The sequence below is a fragment of the Hypanus sabinus genome, chromosome 15 (assembly GCF_030144855.1).
Source record: "Hypanus sabinus isolate sHypSab1 chromosome 15, sHypSab1.hap1, whole genome shotgun sequence".
Lineage (NCBI taxonomy): Eukaryota > Metazoa > Chordata > Chondrichthyes > Myliobatiformes > Dasyatidae > Hypanus > Hypanus sabinus.
Window position 1 is genome coordinate 57,878,481 of NC_082720.1, and position 20,083 is coordinate 57,898,563.

Below are 20,083 nucleotides of genomic sequence, written 5' to 3' on the forward strand. Positions count from 1 at the left end.
TTTAGACGTTCTCCCTGGGTGCAACCCAGTTGCCAGCCCCTCACCTCGGCTCCATCACGCTGTCCGACAACGACTTCACCAGGGTCCTGGCGTATTTCCCATCGGTTCTGGCACCGCAGTTCACAGTGGCCATGCCCAGGCACGGCGTACAGCACCACATCCCGACCCAGGGACCACCCCTCCACGCCCACGCTCGGCGGCTTCCCCCGGACAAGCTCCGACTGGCGAAGGAGGAGTTCCAGAGGATGGAGGAATTGGGGATCATCTGGCGGTCCGACAGCCCATGGGCCTCCCCCCTGCACATGGTGCCCAAAGCGACGGGAGGCTGGAGACCTTGCGGCGACTACCGCAGGCTGAACGAGGCTACCACACTGGACCGCTACCCTGTGCTGCACATTCAGGACTTTGCAGCAAACCTGCACGGCGCACGGCTCTTCTCCAAGATAGACCTCGTCCGAGGGTACCATCAAATCCCGATGCATCCTGACGACGTCCCCAAAACGGCTCTCATCACCCCGTTTGGCCTTTTTGAGTTCCTCCGCATGCTGTTCAGCCTGAAGAATGCCGCACAGACGTTCCAGCGGTTAATGGACGCGGTGGGACGGGACCTGGACTTCGCGTTCATCTATTTGGATGACATCCTCATAGCCAGCAGCAGTCGTCAGGAGCATCTGTCCCACCTCCGTCAACTCTGCGCCCCACTGAGTGAGTACGGTCTTACAATCAACCCCGCCAAATGCCAGTTCGGACTCGATACCATTGACTTCCTGTGCCACAGGATTACTAAAGACGGGGCAACCCCTCTGCCCGCTAAGGTAGATGCGGTCCGCCACTTTCCCCGACCCACCACGATCAAAGGCCTTCAGGAATTCGTAGGTATGGTCAATTTCTACCGCCGCTTCCTCCCTTCAGCTGCCCAGATCATGCGCCCCCTGTTCGCCCTGATGTCGGGTCCGAGCAAGGACATTACCTGGGACGAGGAGTCCGCCGCCGCTTTTGTTCAAACGAAGGAAGCTTTGGCGAACGCCGCAATGCTAGTACATCCCAGAATGGACGCCCCTACCACCCTCACAGTGGACGCATCTAACACGGCAGTCGGTGGGGTGCTGGAGCAACTCATCGCAGGTCGTTGGCAACCCCTGGCGTTTTTCAGCAAACACCTGCGACCACCCGAGCTCAAATACAGTGCTTTCGACCGGGAACTGTTGGCGCTCTACCTGGCAATCCGGCATTTCAGGTACTTCCTAGAAGGTCGGCCCTTCACCGCGTTCACGGACCACAAACTGCTTACCTTTGCGTTTACGAAAGCGTCCGACCCCTGGTCGTCCCGCCAGCAACACCACCTGTCCTACATCTCTGAATACACGACGGATGTCCGGCACATCTCGGGTAAGGCCAATGTCGTGGCGGATGCGCTCTCTCGCCCTACCGTTCATGCCCCTTCCCAAGGGGTAGACTTTGAGGCACTGGCAGAGGCGCAGCAGGCGGATGAGGAGATTCCGAGTTACAGAACCGCAGTCTCCGGTTTGCAGTTCCAGGACCTCCCCGTGGGCCCGGGTGAGAGGACCCTACTCTGTGTCGTCGCCACCGGCCAGCCCCGTCCCGTCGTCCCGACAGCCTGGCGGCGCCGCGTTTTCGACTCCATTCATAACTTGGCGCATCCCTTCTTCCAGACAACTGTCCGGATGGTTTCCAGCCGGTTCGTTTGGCACGGACTCCGCAAACAGGTCAGTGAATGGGCCAAAACGTGCATGCACTGCCAGACGGCCAAGGTGCAGCGGCACACCAAAGCCCCACCGCAGCAGTTCCATCCCGCTCACCGGCGTTTCGACCACATTCATGTGGATATCGTGGGCCCCCTGCCAGTGTCGCGAGGAGCGTGGCACCTCCTGACTATTGTGGACCGGTTCACAAGATGGCCAGAGGCGGTCCCGCTCACCGACACCACCTCCGAATCTTGCGCCCGAGCCCTGATCGCCACCTGGATATCTCGCTTTGGTGTACCAGCCCACATTACCTCCGACAGAGGCGCCCAGTTCACCTCCAGCCTGTGGTCAGCTATGGCCAGCCTTTTGGGGACTCAGCTGCACCACACCACTGCCTACCACCCACAGTCGAACGGGCTAGTGGAGCGTTTCCACCGTCACCTGAAGTCGGCCCTCATGGCCCGCCTGCGAGGAGCCAACTGGGCGGACGAGCTTCCCTGGGTCCTACTCGGCATCCGCACAGCGCCCAAGGACGACCTGCACGCCTCGTCGGCCGAGTTGGTATACGGCGCGCCCCTGGTCGTCCCCGGGGAGTTCCTACCAGCCCCAAGGGGGCAAGAGGAAGATCCCGCAGCAGTCCTGGGCAGACCACGTGAGAAGCTCGGTGGCCCCCATACCCACTTCACAGCACGGGTGGCACCCGACCTGCGTACCCAAAGACCTACAGTACTGTAAGTTTGTGTTTGTACGAAGGGGCGGGCATCGGCCACCGCTGCAGCGGCCATACGAGGGGCCGTTTCTGGTGCTCCGGAACAACGGGTCCACGTTCATGCTGGACGTTGGGGGGAAAGAGGAGGTTTTCACGGTGGACCGCCTCAAACCGGCCCATGTGGACCTGGCACAACCGGCCGAGTTTCCGGCACCTCGGCGCAGAGGCCGACCTCCCAAGCAGGTTCTGGCCCAGACTGTGGACATTGAGGGGTGTATCGCCGGTTCTGGGGGGGGTGGTTATGTGGCGACCCATTTCCTGGCACATCCGAACCGACTCACAATTAGATAGCCTACGTGGGTTTGCGAGCACAGAGCCTCTGCGCCATGGGGGGCAGGTTGAGAGAGGCTTAAAAGTGAGGCTGAAGATTTCGAATAAAGTTTTTTTCCTTTGACTGCAGTTACCGACTCTGTGTCGTAATTTTAGCGCTGCGTGTAGCACACAGCTACAACTTGAGCATCCGAGTTTTTTGGTATCTCCGGGGGTCTCGGAACCAATCCCTCATGGATTAGGAGGGCCAACTGTATACACTTTGAGCTTGTTGTAGATTGATTCTACTGACTCTATATTGATTTTTTAAAAAACATTTTACAAAACAGAATTCTTCATAAACTTTTCCATTTCTGATAAAACCATACACATGCCATTGGCAATGACTCATTGTCTCACATATTTGACTCATCCAGTTATATCCCAAATTCTGTTTTTTTTTTGTAGCTTTACACATAGTCAATATTCTTTGCTCCTTTCCTCAATATGCAGAGCTATTATTCAGAGAAATTGATTTTAAAATACTGATATCCCTTTTGCTAACAGTGGTGAGCACTTCTGATACAGCAGGCATTATTCTTTCACCAATTGTATGAGATTTCCCACAGTTTGCAATCATTTTGGAAATGTTATAAGAAGCAATGAGAACACTATCAAGGTCATTTCTAACATTCTTGACAAATGACTCGTGTTTAATGCTTCTTTCATTTTCTGGAATTGAGTAATACTATAAGTAGCTTTATCAGGGTGTCTTTTACAGAAGGCTTCCTACAATCTTGATGGTTTCTTGGCTTCAGTAGACAGTACAGTATTACAAATAAGACACATGGGGCATTGCTGATCTGATGGGAATGGAATAAAACCATGCTCCAGGTATGTAACATTATATCAATGCACTTTCTGTGGTTTGTTTCTTAGCCTTCAGACTCATAAAAACTGCAGTGTACGTATTTATCTATCATTAACAGGGCTAAATTAAAATAAAAAATTAACACAAACTGGGAATGTTTATTGGATGTTGTTGACGGCAACAAGATGACACGGTTGGTCACGTCTCGTGCCTCAAGTTAGCATGCTGCTTCCTGCCACCTCTCCCCCACAAAGATCCCGAATGAGCCCCGATGACTTCTATTTCCCCTAAAGTCTCTTAGGACATGTAACCTCCCCTGTTGGGAGTCACTGCCCTAATCTATCTGTCTCTACAACCACCCCCAGCAGGGTCTTTCCATGCACCCACCACTGTGTGTGAAGAACTTACCTCTGACACCTGCCCTATACTTTCCTCCAATCACCTTAAAATTCTGCCCCTGCGGTATTAGTATTTCTGCCCTGGGAGAAAGACTCTTGCTATCCCCTCAATCTCTGCCCCATATCATCTTGTACACCTCTATCATTCTACTTCAGTCCAAAGAGAAAAGCCCTATCTTGCTTATCTTCCTTTAGACCTGGAATGGATTTATTTTTTCTTAGCTACCCTCCTCATAGATGTAAAAGAGTGTTTTGGGATTCTTCTTAATCCAACTTGCCAAGGACATTTCATGGCTCCATTTAGTTCCTGTTTGAGAAAATTAAATATTAATGTCTGCAATAATTGTACTTCAGCAGTGCCACTTACTTTACAAAGGTAGCTAATGTTGAATCCAAATGCTCCAGCATTCCGCGATCCTGCATTCATGAAGTTCCCTATCAAAAGGATGATTTCCATTAACTTGGAAAAATTTTCACTGGATCTCACTTCCTCGCAGGCTGCTTTCACTGACACAATGTCAGGCTTAATGTTATTAACTTGTTCCTCAAACTGCAGCCGGAATTGTATTGCATTCAGACGGGATTCCAGGCGGGTCACAGAGCTCATCTGCAATTGTGAAATACAAACAAAATTCATAAACTAGATAGAAAACTAGAAAATGTAATATTATCATATCTTTGTGACAGTATGTTATCAGAAATGGGCAAACAAATTAGAACAATGGCAATGTAAAACTCAAGGGATCATCATTCCTTCGGAAACACTCTAAATGTTGCATAGGCATGCACTGCAATTGTTCTTGTAGTTGGCTGCACAAATTCTTAATTTGTAGAAAACTAGGGAAAGCTGCAGATAAATTGGCTGCCACATTTCCATCATGACTTTAAGAGTTCCTTATTGCGCATTTTAGAACACTTAAATGCTGAAAAATTTAATTGAACATTCGCATTCTCTTCTCAGAGAGATTTGCTCATTGGTGCACAATGTTCTACTGGCCAAGAGATATCTGTCAAAAGTGCTGTTATTGAAAGTATTATGTAACTGCAAGGTCTTTGTTTATTTAATAAAACATTGATAACTATCTTACAAGATCCTTTTCAAATAACCAAAAGCTGAAAGGTCTGGTTATCTACGCTGCCCTCTGTGTTCCATTCATCATGTAGACATTCACAAAGCAGCTTTATACCATAAGACATCAGAGCAGAATTAGGCCATCTGGCCCATGAAGTCTGCTCTGCCATTCCATAATGGTTGATTTAGCATCCCCCTCAACTTCACTCTTTCGTCTTCTCTTCATAACCTTTGATGGCCTTACTAATCAAGAACCTATTAACCTCCACTCAAAATATACTCAATAAATTGTCCTCCACAGCCTTATGTGGCAAAGAATTCCACAAATTCATCACCCACTAACTAAAGAAATTCCTTCTCATCTCTGTTCTAAAAAGATATCCTTCTATGTCCTCTGGTCCTAGATATACTCACTATAGGAAACATCCTCTCCACATCCACTCTATCTAGGCCTTTCAATATTTGATGAGTTTCAATGAGATCCCCCCACCCCCATTCTTCTGAACTGCAGCAAGTACAGGTCCAAAGCCATGAAATGCTCCTCATAAGTTAACACTCTAATTCTCTGGATATTCCTGTGAACCTCCTCTGGACCCTCACCAATGCCAGCACATCTTTTCTTAGATTAGAGGCCCAAAACTCCAAATGTGGTCTGAAGAATTTCTCATAAGGTTTCAGCTTAAATCTCTACTTGCATTCAACATTCAGCTTTCTTATATGGCAAAGTGTAGTCTAAAATATTATTTACCAACATTAGTGGCTGCCTTATGAGGAATGGTTGTAGAGTTTGTAGAGATTCTTCTCAAGAAAACAGTGGTTTTCAGAAAGGTTGTTTCATGTGACTTCAATGCTCAGAACTAGAGTCTATGGACTCAGGATACAGTCGCCCAGATAGCACAAAGATGGGAAATAAATTCCTTCATTCAGAGTACTATTAACTGTTTGAAACTCCATTCCAGAGAACTGTGATAGAATAAGATCACTACCACACAACACAAGTTCTTTGGCCCATGATGTTGTGCTAACCTTTTAACCTACTCTAAGATCAATCCTACGTGGACAAAGAATCTTAAGAACCAAGGGGCTGGATGAAAAAGTGTAGAATCATGTGTGAGTTCACTGAATGGTAGGGGGTGATTAGAGCAGAAATAACAGTTGGCCTATGATGATTAGATTGCAAAATCTTTTCTCCCTGAAAAATATGTTTTTGTTTGATACATGACTAACAATATTGATTGCAATGGTACCAGGACAATATTTCTGAAATTGTCAATAGAATGGATATGGAGAGGATGTTTCCTATGGTGGGGGAGTCTAAAACCAGAGGACACAGCTTCAGAATAGTCAGACATTCATTTAGAACAGAGATGAGGAGGAATTTCTTTAGCTGGAGAGTGCTGAATCTGTGAAATTTGTTACCACAGGCAGCTGTGGAGCCAAGCCATTGGGTATATTTAAGACAGAGGTTGATAAATTCTTGGTTAGTCAGGGCATGAAGGGATATGGGGAGAAGGCAGAAGACGAGCTGAGAGGGAAATGGATCAGCCGTGAAGAAATGGCCAAGTAGACCCGATGTGTTAAATGGCCTAATTCTGCTCTTATACCCCATGGTCTTATTTTTCAAGTTACCTAGGGGTATATGGACACAGACAGGATACTCCCCCCTACAGTTTGTTTTCCTTTAGGAATTCTTGTAAATTCCCTTTACCCTGTAGATCTAGGTAACCCAAGAATACACTGTAAAATAAAAAGTGACACTCTATCCACAGCCAGGGAAGCAGGATGATAAGCTTGCCTCAAGTACACACATGTGGACCGAAGTGCTGATTTTTAAAAAGCACATCATTCAAATGAAGTGAAACAAAATTAAATCTTTTTGGGACATTACCAGAGAAAAGATCAAGTGCTCAGCTAGTGGCTTCCTTCAAGCTTTATTTTTCTGAGAGGTATTGAATATCGTCACAATGAAAGTGGATATTTGTTGGAAAGAAATTGATTCCCAATTTTAATACGATGCCAGGCGAGGTTAGTTGAAGATGAGAGGAGCCATAATAAAAGGTGACGGACTGAAAGTATTGCTCTATAGTGCTTCACAGGATTTAATATCAGATTTTGGCTGGCTGTGACCCAAACAACAGCAGGGAATAATTTTTCTCCAGCATAATTATTATCCTTCTGTGACATTGCAACAAAAATAAAACAAAGTCTCATCCGTAACACAACTTCCTTGACTAATGTTTAAGAGTATAGCATTTTTAGTATTCATTGATTGTTCAAGGGCCAGTTTCTGCTCCTGTGCTAATGATGAGTGGCATTTGGTTTGAAAAGACTGCTCAGTTTAGAAAGACTGTCTTATAAATTAGTACATTTTGTATTGAGTGCAAAGTTAAATTTAATGCAGTTTGAATTCAAGATGCAAGATTCAAGATTGTTTAATGTTATTTCCTGTACACAAGTGTAAAGGAAAACAAAATAATTGTTACTCTGGATCCAATGTAGCACAAAAAAAGAAAAAGAATACAATAATAAAAAACACAATATATCTAAATTCACAAGATAGCTTTTATACATAGACTGGTTGTCCATAAAGTGGCGCTAGGTTGTATATGCAGTAATTGACAGAAAATAATAAAGTAGCAGTGAAGTTAGTGGGTGGAGGTGTTGATCAGCCTTACTACTTGGAGAAACTGTTTTTGAGACTGGCAGTTCTAGTGTGGATGCTATGTGGCCTCCTCCCTAATGGGAGTGGAACAAACAATATGCAGTATTACAAAGTTTGATTGATACAAAGGTGAGAAATCAACTTGAGACCTCAACAGTTACTGAAAGATGACTGCCCAAAAAAAAAAGAACTGAGTGGCATTTTTGTAGTATAAAAATACATACCACTACTCCGAATTGTTCTGGTTCTGAGAGCTCATCGTATTCATCCTTCAGCTCAAGTAAAGCACTCAATTGCTCCTGTGTAGGAAGCTGCTTAACAAGATTCTGAAAAGAAAACAGGCTTATATTATTGTCTACAGTTTGAGCAGCTACTTTAGTGAACACCACCAACATGAATAACTCCACCATGGACGGTCCCAGCCCAGCTGAAAAAGGAGGAGAATTGGGCATGGGACTAGCAACCCCATCCTGTAAAAGCCCAGTGCTACAGAATCACTAACAGAAGAGTCAAAGGCCTCGTGCCTGGGAGAGGAGGGATACACCAAGAAATTTGGCACATCTGGAGACACATGAAAGACTGGCCAAAGAAAGAGAACTCTGGCAAGCTACCTTTGGTACCCAATGTCCCAGTAGGGGTGATGGGCTTAAGTAAGTACTAGCGTGAATCTTATAATGCAATATAGTAAACAATAATTTAACCATAATACAACTAATGAAACATGATAATGGCAAAAAAAAAATCATGAACAACTCAGTTAAAGTTCATTTCAAATATTCATCATTGCATTTTCAGGCTCATTTAAGCTCCCATGATGATCAGATTAGATTTCACAAAATGCTTTAATATTAAGAACTGCCAACTCATCCACAACATCCATCAGTCAACTGGAATTATCAAACACACTTTCTTATATGACATTGTCAAGTGCATTGACAAAAAAAAGCTAAGCTTAAAGGTAATGAAATTGCTGGAAAAACTCAGCATATCAAGCAACACCTATGGAGAGGGAAACAGAATTAATACTTCATGTTGTCTGGTATCAGTAAAATGATTCCTTTTAAGACCAGTTCTCACAATGAAGAGGTCAAGGCATAGCTTGTTAAACTTCATCAAAACTGCTTCCCATTTCATATATGCTGCCTGACTGGCTGAATGCTTCCAGTATGTTTGGTATTTAGATGAGGCTTCTGATAACTACAGGTTTATCATTCAACCTCTCACTCAATGTCAGTAAAACTAAAGAGTTGATTGTTGACTTCATGAAAGGGGATGAGAGCAAACATGCATCAGTCTACATCCAGGGATCCACGGTGAAGACAGTCAACAGCTTTAAATTGCAAGACATTAATGGGGGGAGGGGATCTCATTGAAAGCCATCAAGTATTGATAGGCCAGAATAGAGGTTGCTGCATGGGGAGTTTAGGACCAGAGGATACTGTTGGGGGGGTGGGGGGGAGAGAATGTCCAACAGATGAAAATCACAGTGGTCGGGTTTCTGGCACTGAGTCTGCCTCTGTGACTCAGAATGGAAGGGGGAGAAAGGAAAGGATCACGGGACGGGAGGCCTCGGGAGAAAGGGCGGGGGGGGGGAGCACCAGAGGGAGATGGAGAACAGGCAAACAACTAAATATGTCAGGGATGGGGTAAGAAGGGGAGGAGGGGCATTAACAGAAGTTAGAGAAAATGTTCATGCCATCAGGTTGGAGGCTACCCAGCTGGTATATAAGGTGTAGTTCCTCCAACCTGAGTTTGCATTCATTTTGCCATGGCCTCCTCTACTATCAAAATGAATCCAAACTCAGGTTGGAGGAACAACACCTTATACCGGCTGGGTAGCCTCCAATCTGATGGCATGAACATTGTCTTTTCTAACTTCCGTTAATGCCCCTCCTCCCCTTCTTACCCTATCCCTGACATATTTAGTTGTTTGCCTGTTCTCCATCTTCCTCTGGTGCTTCCCCCCCCCCCCCCACCTCCTTTCTTTCTCCTGAGGCCTCCCGTCCCATGATCCTTTCCCTTCTCCAGCTCTGTATCACTTTTGCCAATCACCTTTCCAGCTCTTAGCTTCATCCCACCCCCTCCGGTCTTCTCCTATCATTTCGCATTTCCCCCTCCCCCCACTACTTTCAAATCTCTTACTACTTTTCCTTTCAGTTAGTCCTGACAAAGGGTCTCAGCCCAAAACGTCAACAGTGCTTCTCCTTATAGATGCTGCCTGGCCTGCTGTGTTCCACCAGCATTTTGTGTGTGTTGCCAGGATTGAATGACTTGTCATATGAAGAGAATACTAGGCTTGTATACACTGGAATTTAAAAGAATGAAGGGTAACTCATTGAAACCTATCGAATAGTGAAAGGTCTTGAGAGGGTGAATGTGGAGAGGATGTTTCCGAGGTGGGAGAGTCTAAGACTAGAGGATACAGCCTCAGAATAGAGGGCCATGCTTATAGAATGGAGATGAGGAAGAATTTATTTAGCCAGAGAGTGGTGAATCTGTGGAATTCTTTGCCACAGGCAAAGTCTTTATGTATATTTAAGGCAGATGTTGATAGGATTCTTGATTGTTCAGGACATGAAGGGACACAGGGAGAAGGCAAGAGATTGGGGCTGAGAGGAAAATTGGATCCACCAATATGAAATAGAGGAGTAGACTTGGTTCTGCTCCTATAGCTTCTGGCCTTATGGTCAGAGTGCACAGACTCAGTATACAAGGATATCCTTAGAACAGAGATGAGAGGAATTTCTTTTGCCAGAGGCTGGTGAATCTGTGGAATTCATTGCCACAGTGTGACGGCCAACACACTGGGTATATTTAAGGTGGAGATTAATAGGTTCCTAATTAGTAAGGGTGTCAAAAGCCTTGGGGAGAAAGTGGAAGAATAGGATTGAGAAGGGCAATAAATCATGCTTGATGGAATGGTGGAGTAGACACAATGGGCCGAATGGCTGAATTCAGCTCCTAGGTCTTATGATGTTATTAACACACTGGATGACCTGTCCTGAGCCCAGAAGGTTAAGGATATTTGACTTGTCATCGAACACTCTAACAAGCTTCTACAGATGTGCTGTTTAAAATATCCAACTTGACTGCATCATGGCTTGGATGGGTAATTCAAATGCACAGTAGTGGCAGATTCTGTTCAAATACTTCACAGGCACATTCATCCTCACTGGTAGTATCTGCAGGAGGCACTACCTTCAGAAGATAGCATCTATCAAAGATCCTCAGTATTTGTGCCATGCCATCTTTGTGCAGCTACCATTGGTAAGGCACAGGTAGGCGCAATTTGTACTTTATTCAACAGTTGTCACCAAAGCAATACAGTAATCTGCTCCACTTATTCTGAATTCTTCCTCCTTGCTTTCCAGTCCTGATGAAGGGACTCAGCCCAAAATATCGACTATTTATTCCCTGTACAGATACTGTCTAACCTGCTGAGTTCTTTAGTTTAAGTTAGTAGCACAGCTAATTAAGCAGAAATTTTAACAGAGGCAGATAAGACATTGTTGGAGCAGGTTGTGGGAGTGATGCCAATGGGAATTATGTACTGTATATCAAAAGATAATCCACCTCCAATACTTTGATAGCAGAATTCGAATACTACCCACAAGTAATATGACAGCATCGTCAACACTTTACTTTTTCTTTTTGGAGTAGGGTATTCAAGAATGTTTAATGTAATTTCTAGTACACTAGTGTAAAGGAGAACACAATAATTGTTACTCAAGATCTGAGGCAGCGCAAAAAAAAAATCACACTAAAATGAAGGCACAATAATGATAAATAAAACATAATAAATACAGATACTTAAAGACTGCTTATATACATAGATCGATTGTATATCCATAAAGGTAAGTGAGGCTCAGGATTGTCTGTATGAAAGGTGACTGACTGGTGGTTGGGTGTGTGGAGGAGTGCGTAGAGTTGTTGATCAGCCTTACTGCTTGAGGAAAGTAACTGCTTATGAGTCCGCTGGTCCTGATGTGGATGCTGCATCCCTCCTCCCTGATGAGAGTGGTTGTTTGACATTTTGTGTACATGATCTGGACAGACTTTGTTACTGGGGCTGATTAAAAGGTGTGATCCATCTGGCCAAAATCATTCAGTGTAGTATTTATTCAGCTACTGCGGTGTTAAGTTATATGAAATGTAATGCCCTGGTTCACATCTATACTGTTATGCTGTAGGTACGCTTTACTGTAATGCACCCTCGGGTTCTGAAGGAAGTAGCTGGAGAGACTGTGGAGGCATTAACAATGATCTTTCAAGAATTGATAGATCTGGCATTGTACCAGATGATTGGAAAATTGCAAATGTTACTCCGCTATTTAAGAAGGGTGGGAAGCAGCAGAAAGGAAACTATAGACCTGATAGCCTGACATCAGTGGTTGGGAAGTTGTTGGAATTGACTGTTAGGGATGAGATTACAGAGTACCTGGAGGCACATGACTAGATCGGCCAAAGCCAGCATGGTTTCCTGAAAGGAAAATCCTGCCTGACTAACCTACTGCAATTTTCTGAGGAAATAACAAGCAGGGTAGACAAAGGAGATGTAGTAGATATGGTGTATTTGGATTTTCAGGCTTTTGGCAAGGTGCCGCACATGAGGCTGCTTAGCAAGATAAGAGCCCAAGGAATTACAGGGAAGTTATTAGCATGGGTGGAGCGTTGGCTGGTTGGCAGAAAATGAGAGTGGGAATAAAGGGACCCTATTCTGAGTGACCGCCGGTTACCAGTAGAGTTCCACGGGGACGGTGTTGGGACCGTTACTTTTTACAAAGTATGTCAATAATTTGGACTATGCGATTAATGGATTTGTGGCTAAATTTGCAGATGATACAAAGTTAGGTAGAGGAGTGGTTATGGTTGAGGAAACAAGAGAGCCTGCAGAGAGATTTAGATAGTTTAGGGGAATGGGCAAAGAAGTGGCAAATGAAATACAATGTTGGAAAGTGTATGGTCATGCACTTTGGTGGAACAGGCAGACTTTCATTTAGATGGGGAGAGAATTCAAAATACAGAAATACAAAGGGACTTGGGAGTCCTTGTGCAGGATACCTTAAAGGTTAACCTCCAGGCTGAATCAGTGGTGAAGAAGGTGAAAGCAATGTTGGCATTCATTTCTAGAGGTATAGAGTATAAGAGCAGGGATGTGATGTTGAGGCTCTATAAGGTACTCATGAGACCACATTTGGAGTATTGTATACAGTTTTGGGCTCCTTATTTTAGAAAGGATATACTGACATTGGAGAGGTTTCAGAGGAGATTCACAAGAATGATTCCAGGAATGAAAGGACTACTGCATGAGGAACATTTGGCAGCTTTTGGGCTGTATTCCCTGGAGTTCAGGAGAATGGGGGTGGGGGGGGGGGGGGAATCTCATATAAACATTCTGAATGTTAAAATGCCTGAACAGATTAGATATGGCAAAGTTATTTCTCATGGTAGGGGAGTCCAGGACAAGAGGGCACAACTTCAGGATTGAAAGATGTCCATTTAGAACAGAGGTGCGGATAAATTACTTTAATCAGAGGGTCGTAAATCCATAGAATTTATTGCCACGAGCGGCTGTGGAGGCCAAGTCAGTGGGAGTATTTAAGGCAGAGATAGATAGGTTCTTGATTAGCCATGGCATCAAAAGATATGGGGAGAAGGCAGGGGAGTGGGGATGACTGGAAGAATTGGATCAGCCCATGACTGAATGGCAGAGTAGACTCGATGGGCCAAGTGCCCTATTTCTGCTCCTATATCTCATGGTCTCATAGGTATTTCATTTAGCAGTTTTGTAAGAGCAGTCTGTTCTGCTTTCAGCCTGTTTGGGTTATTGTTGAAGGGATGTTGAGGAATGTGTGCCATCTAATTAGGATGGTGGAACTGGGGGGCATGTTTTTTTGGTGAGGGATACTAAGGTTGGTCTTGGTATTTTTGATCTGTGGGAGATGAAGAGTGAAGATACTGGGGAGAACTGGTCGTAGGATATGACTCGGTGGGAGGTCCGTTTGTTCGAAATGGATTGTGAGCAACGTTTGGAAGGTGGTGTGAGCTTTCATACAGACCGAGGGCCCAGCGCATGAGTGACAGAAGTTCAAGGTGAGCTCCAACTTGTGCACATTTGACTGGTTAATTATAATGGGCTTTTTGTGTTTTTTCTTTCTTTTCTTTATTAACTCTTTAGTTAAGTATGCTTCATAAATATAATTCCTTTAGTCGTATGCAATGTGGAGTCTGTTATCTCTTGGTATTGAGTTGTAACAGGGTAGCAAATTACACAGCATCCACACAAACTGGGGTTTGGGGTGGGAGAGCCATCTCAATCTCAGAGGGACTGGAGTGCGTCTTCCTTAGACTTCCGCAGCCAAGGAAACCAGCGGGGTTTCAGAAATATAATAACGTGTACTGGTTACTTAAAATTAGTTTAAACGGTTTCTACCCATCTCACAATTAACATCTAGCAAAACTGCTGCTGTAAAGTAGTTGTAAGAAATATTGCAGATAGTTACCTGGATCAACGATTCTGTTAGAGTTTTCTCATCCACTTGAAGGATCATTCTTTTTATTTGGTCATATGGCATACGGTTAGAACCCAAGAAGATTGCTACACAAAATAAAACATGTTATATCTATGTGCAGTTTAAATATAAATTAATTTACATCAAAATCAATTTAAACAATCACGGAAATCCATTCAATAATCATCTTCTAATTCCCACTGCCGCCTTTGTAAGGCGTTTGTACATTGTATCTTCTCCCTGTGGCCATATGGCTTTCCTCCTAGTGCTCTGGTTTCCTCCCACATTCCAAAGATGTATGGAGTAGGGTTAGTGAGATGTGGGCATGTTGTGTTGGTGATACCTACGGGCTGCCTAGCAAAATCCTCGGTGATTTGACTTGATGCAACACAATGCAATTCCATGTTTGCTTCCATGTTTCAATGTATATGTGGTAAATAAAGCAGACCTTTATATCAGATGTAAGAAAAACTCACTAACCTTATTCTGTCAGACCAAAGGTTAATAGATGCATATTAATAAACACTGCAGCATTTTATCAATGTACTTACACAAATTCTGAGCTGTTTTGCCATCCAACACTTTTAGTTCTTTAACTTTTTTCTTTTGGGTGTTTTTTTTGTCATCCGTGTCTTGTTGCACCATAACTGTGTGTAAAAAGAAACAAGAATAAGTTCAATTTCAAATGGCATTCAAAATACACATGTATAAAGCATGAATAAATAAAGACAAATAGGACAATGATTATTTTTAGTGCCCTTCACATCCCAGTGAAAATAGGTGTTTTAAATTGTAGTACACTTTAGGATGCTTGATAATATTATTTGTGTGGAAACATTTACATTTGAGGGTGTAGAATTGTTATTTTCCTTGTATTTTTATTGTAGTTTAACTCTCCTCTGCATGCTTGTATTTGTTTTTATGATGACCTGAATGCATGTAATTGTTCAATTAATTTTCCAGTAATTATGGTACAGTTGCTTCTGTATTTTCCTAGAAACTTCTTAGCCTTCAGTAGTAGGTGTCACAGCCCTTCTATCTGGCTATTTTATAGGTTAATTGTTCACAATGGAATTTTTGTCATCCTAGTCTGAGCATAAGATGTCCATAACTGCTTTTTCCTCTGCCTTTTCTTTTGTTCTCTCGGTTCCACTCTTGAAATATCTTAAAAACGGACGCCAGCAACAATGTTCATGCCTCATTCTTAGCTTCTGAAGAACCTTTGAATCACAAAAGCATCAGGATCCAACAAAGATTTTTCTCTCTTATACCTCCCACGATTGCTGATACCTTTGATGGTATGGTGGTAGAAATGTACGAAGGAGCAAGATTCCCACTTTAGCTTTAAGTCTATTGGAGTAATAAATCAGACAAATCAAGCCCATTCCCTGAAGCCTTGAAAATTCGCCATTTCAAGAATTTACCTAATTTCCTTCTGCAGGTTATTGTCTGCTTTTGTGACATTATCTGAACTTGATATAAAAGGAAAATTCTCATCCTGCTTCTCGTTCTTTTGTCAACTGACAAATTGCCTCTGACTACCTACCAGTCATGAGAAAATGAAAATAGCTCTCCTTATTGAAAAAAAATATCACAAACCTGAAGATCATTTTCAAATCTCCAAGGAAAACAATGCCAGCCTTCCCAGGCACCAGGTGTTCTATCCTATTTTCCATCTGGCAAATCTCTGCCTCACACCCTAAAGCTGCTCAATTAAGTAGTTTCCAGAATACACAAAACTAAACCTTAGGCATAATTATAAATTTACCAAAGTTTAGCATTGCTTTCTCTTTTTCTTTTCAATTTTTACTATCACATTTTCCTGAAGTTAAGGAACAAACACACTTTGTATAAAGCAGCTTGAGTTTAACTCACAGGTCAGTCAGCATCTACGGAAAGGAATAAATTGTCAAAGTTTCGTACACAGACCCATCATGAGGACTGGAAAGAAAGGAGAACAACAGGCCTAAAATATCGACTGTTTATTCCACCCTATAGATGCTCCCTGACCTGATGAATTCCTCCACCTTTTTGCCAGTTACACTGGATCATCAGCATCAGAATCTCTTGAGTTTGTGTTTAATTAATTGACATCATCAGCCAGAATTCAGAATTAATCTCAGAGCTCCAAGATCATGTAGAATCTTAAGTGAAACAACACAATGACATGAGGCTCCTGACCTTGATTGTTCAATTAGATTTGCTAGTAAATGCTGAAACATAGATGTTTGCTGAAAACTGAATTACACTCATGAGGGTACTTCATCTTGAAAGCTTAATCTTGGTCCAGATGTACCACAAAATAAAACAATTGAATGAATGCATGATAGACAAAATGCTCACACCAGTTTTTGGAATTAGATTCCATTGAGATTTTTATTTTCCAAAGGATTAGAGCAGAAATAGCAGCTACCGTGGGGAATGAACTGCAACTAAAAATCAGGAACCACCTGAGCTGTTAAAGTAGGCCACAAATTCACATCTACCCAATTAGTGTAATGTGAGGAATACTTTCTCATCAACTGCAAATGACTTAGAATGACATGTGTAACGCTATCCTTCAGTAACCTGAAACGTTCTTCTGTCATCTTCAAAAGTGATCGGTTAAGCTGCAGATTTGTGTCTTCATTCTTTTGTCTACCTGAGCATTGTTGGGAAGGCCAGCATATACTTCTCATCAATAAGTGCCCCTGAAAATGTGGTGGTGAACCGTTTCCTGAAACCATTGCAATCTCTTGGGTGAAGGCAGCCCCATTGCTGTTGAGGAAGCAGTTCTTGAATTTAGATTTAATAAGAACAAATGAACATGCACTTTAAAGTCTGTCTGTCCTGCAACATGTAACGAAACATGCAGTGGGTGATGCACTTGAAATCCTTGTCCTACTATGTTGAAGATGTCATGGGTTGGGGGCTCTTCTCGGAATGGGCTGTGCATATCGTTGTAGTATTCTTTGTATATGGCACACATAACAACACCGGTCAATGATGCAGAGTGAATGGCTAGATTGGGTGACAAGATATAATCAAGCTGGATGATATCAAAAGCACAAGAGATTCTGCAGATGCTGGAGATCTTAAGCAACACTAACAAAATACTGGAGGAACAAAAGCAATATTGGAGGGGAATAAATAGTTGGTGTTTTGGGAAAAGGATGGAGCAGAAGCCAGAATAGACTTCTATCTATATCAAGCTTTGTTAGAGTGGCTGGAATTGAAATCATCCAAGAATTAGTTAACAGTCCTGACATATGTCTTGTTATTGGTGTCCGTAAGACCAAAGAACTGATTGTGGACTTCAGGAAGGGGTAGTCGAGGGTACACACACCAGTCCTCCAGTCTTTATCAAGGGATGAGCAATGGAAAGGATGAGTAGTTCCAAATTCCTGGGTGTCAACATCTCTGAAGATCTATCCTGGGCCCAACACATTGATACAATTACAAATGCAGCAAAACAGCAACTATATATTAGTAGGAGTTTGAGGAGACTTGGTATGTCACCAAAGATTTACAGATTTCTACAGATGTAGCATAGGGGGCATTCTAACTGTCTGTATCGCCATCTGGTATGGGGAGGGTCTATTGAACAGGATCGGAAAAAAGCTGCAGAAAGTTGAAAAGAGCCAGCTCCATCATGGGCACTAGCCTCCCCAGCATCGAGGATGCTTTCAAAAGATAAGGTCTCAAACAGGTGGCATCCAGCATTATGGACCCCTATCACCCAGGACATGCCTTCTTCTCAGTGCTACCAAGAGCCTGAAGACACACACTCAACATTATAGGAATAGCTTCTTCCCCTCCCTCATCAAATTTCTGAATCCATGAACATTATCTTGCACTAATTAATTTAAATTTATAGGTCTTTCAATGGGCAGGGGGAGCAAGGATTCACTGATTTACTTAAGGAATTACAAATTCCTTAAGTACTGGTTAGTAGGTTGTGTAATAAGTAATGAACAGCCCTCTTTGTTAAAATAGAAAGGCATTGATGAAGTACTCTCTTGGGAATCTCCAGCCACCATGTCCCGATGCTGAGATGACTGACCTTCATGAAGCCAAATGAGCATTCATTATGTGAGATAGAGTGTCATGTAAAGGTTAAATATCACTTGAGACAGAAATCTATTGAAAGGTCTAGATAGAGTGGATGTGGAGAGGATGTTTCCTATAGTAAGAGAGTCTAGGTCCAGAGGGCACAGCCTCAGAATACAACAAATGTCTCTTTAGAACAGAGATGAGGAAGAATTTCTTTAGCCAGAGGGTGGTGAATCTGGAATTCATTGCCACAGATAGTTGTGGAGGACAAACCTTTGGGTATATTTAAAATGGAAGTTGACAGGTGCTTGATTAATTAGGGCATCAAAGATTACCAGGAGAACGCAGGAGAAAAGGGCTAAGAGCATGCCACAGCAGCATAGTGGTTCACGTGACACTATTCCAGCTCAAGGTGTTGAAGTTTGGAGTTTAATTCCAACATCATCGATAAGGAGTTTGTATATTCTCCCTGTGAACATGTGGATTTCCTTTGGGTGCACCAGTTTCCTCCCACACACCAAAGATGTACTGAGTAGTAGGTTAACTGGACACTGTAAATTGTCTCGTGATTAGGCTGGAGTTAAATTGGGATTGTCAGGGTTGCTGGGCAGTGCAGCTTGAAAGGCCCGAAGGGTCTACTCTATTCTGTATCTCTACATTTTTTTTAAACCTTCAACTTTCAATGTACATGTGATAAATACATGAATGTGAATCTGAAAGACACACGATGCAATTGCATGGTACTTGCAACTCAAAAGCTGTTATATCAAAGTATTTCATTTGATCAACATTTTTTTTCTAACCCCAAAGCATCACGTGCTGCATCTCAGGTACGCCATGCCTGCAGCGCATTGACAAAACGTCTTCCCACACTACTCCAACAGCCCCTTCAAACTTACGACTTTTTCCACCAAGCACATGGAAGTACCACGTTAATACATCAGTTTTTTATTTCATTTTGCTGTGTGTAAGGCTTTCAATTACCCACTCAAAAACCACTGAGAACATAAGAAATAATCACAGGAGTAAATCACTAGGCATCTCATACCTGCTCTGCCATTTAATACCATGGCTGCTTTGCTTTACCTCCCTTCATATCCAAAAATATAGCTGCGGTAATTGGCCATGAACAGCCTTCTCGTTAAGAGAATTCTGTCTTCAACAGATAGTTTCTCATTTTGAGATGCCAACCTTAGATGAAAATACACTCTCCCTACATTTACCCATCACGTCCTTCGAGAATGTTGATCTTTCAGTTAGGTCACTTCTTGTTCATTTAAACTCAAGAGAATACATGATGTCCGCTTGATCTCCTTGATCTCATATTATAAACCAATAACCAATGCTAGAAATTAACCTGGGGAATCTTTGTTGCAATCTCTGTATCGGCATATTTCCAGGTGCAGTCTCACTAGGGCCTTTTATAATTCCTGGAAGATTCCCTTAAACCTGCATTCAAGTATCATTACATCATGTTAAGAGCAGAATTAGGCCATTTGGCCCATCATGTCTGCTCCAACATTCAATCATGGCTGATTTATTTTCCCTCGCAATCCCATTCTCCTGCTTTCTCCTCATAACCTTTGACACCCTGACTAATCAAGAACCTATCAACCTCCGCCCTGCAAAAAGTGTAATGCACTACTTGGCTTCTAAACTCTGCTGAATCTGCATATTAGGTTTAAGTGATTCTGGTAAAAGGACTCCCAAGTCTCTCTTGAACATCAACATATTTTAATCATCCATAATGTAAAGAAATACTGCACTTTGATTTCCCCCCCCCCCAAATGAATGCGCTTCCATTCCCCTGCA

The 20,083-nt window shown here is 43.1% G+C and overlaps 1 protein-coding gene across 1 annotated transcript in view; it reads right to left on the reverse strand.

Moving 5' to 3' along the window:
* The window catches only part of LOC132405559 (protein diaphanous homolog 1), a 116,147-nt gene extending 101,240 nt beyond the window's left edge, over nucleotides 1-14,907 (reverse strand). Inside the window, exons 1-4 of the mRNA XM_059990456.1 lie at nucleotides 14,791-14,907; nucleotides 14,231-14,325; nucleotides 7,952-8,053; nucleotides 4,361-4,600 (exon numbers count right to left, since the gene is read on the reverse strand). Coding sequence (XP_059846439.1) covers nucleotides 4,361-4,600; nucleotides 7,952-8,053; nucleotides 14,231-14,325; nucleotides 14,791-14,884 — 531 coding nt within the window. The 5' untranslated portion in view covers nucleotides 14,885-14,907. The remainder of the gene's footprint in view (nucleotides 1-4,360; nucleotides 4,601-7,951; nucleotides 8,054-14,230; nucleotides 14,326-14,790) is intronic.
* Nucleotides 14,908-20,083: the final 5,176 nt, after the last annotated feature.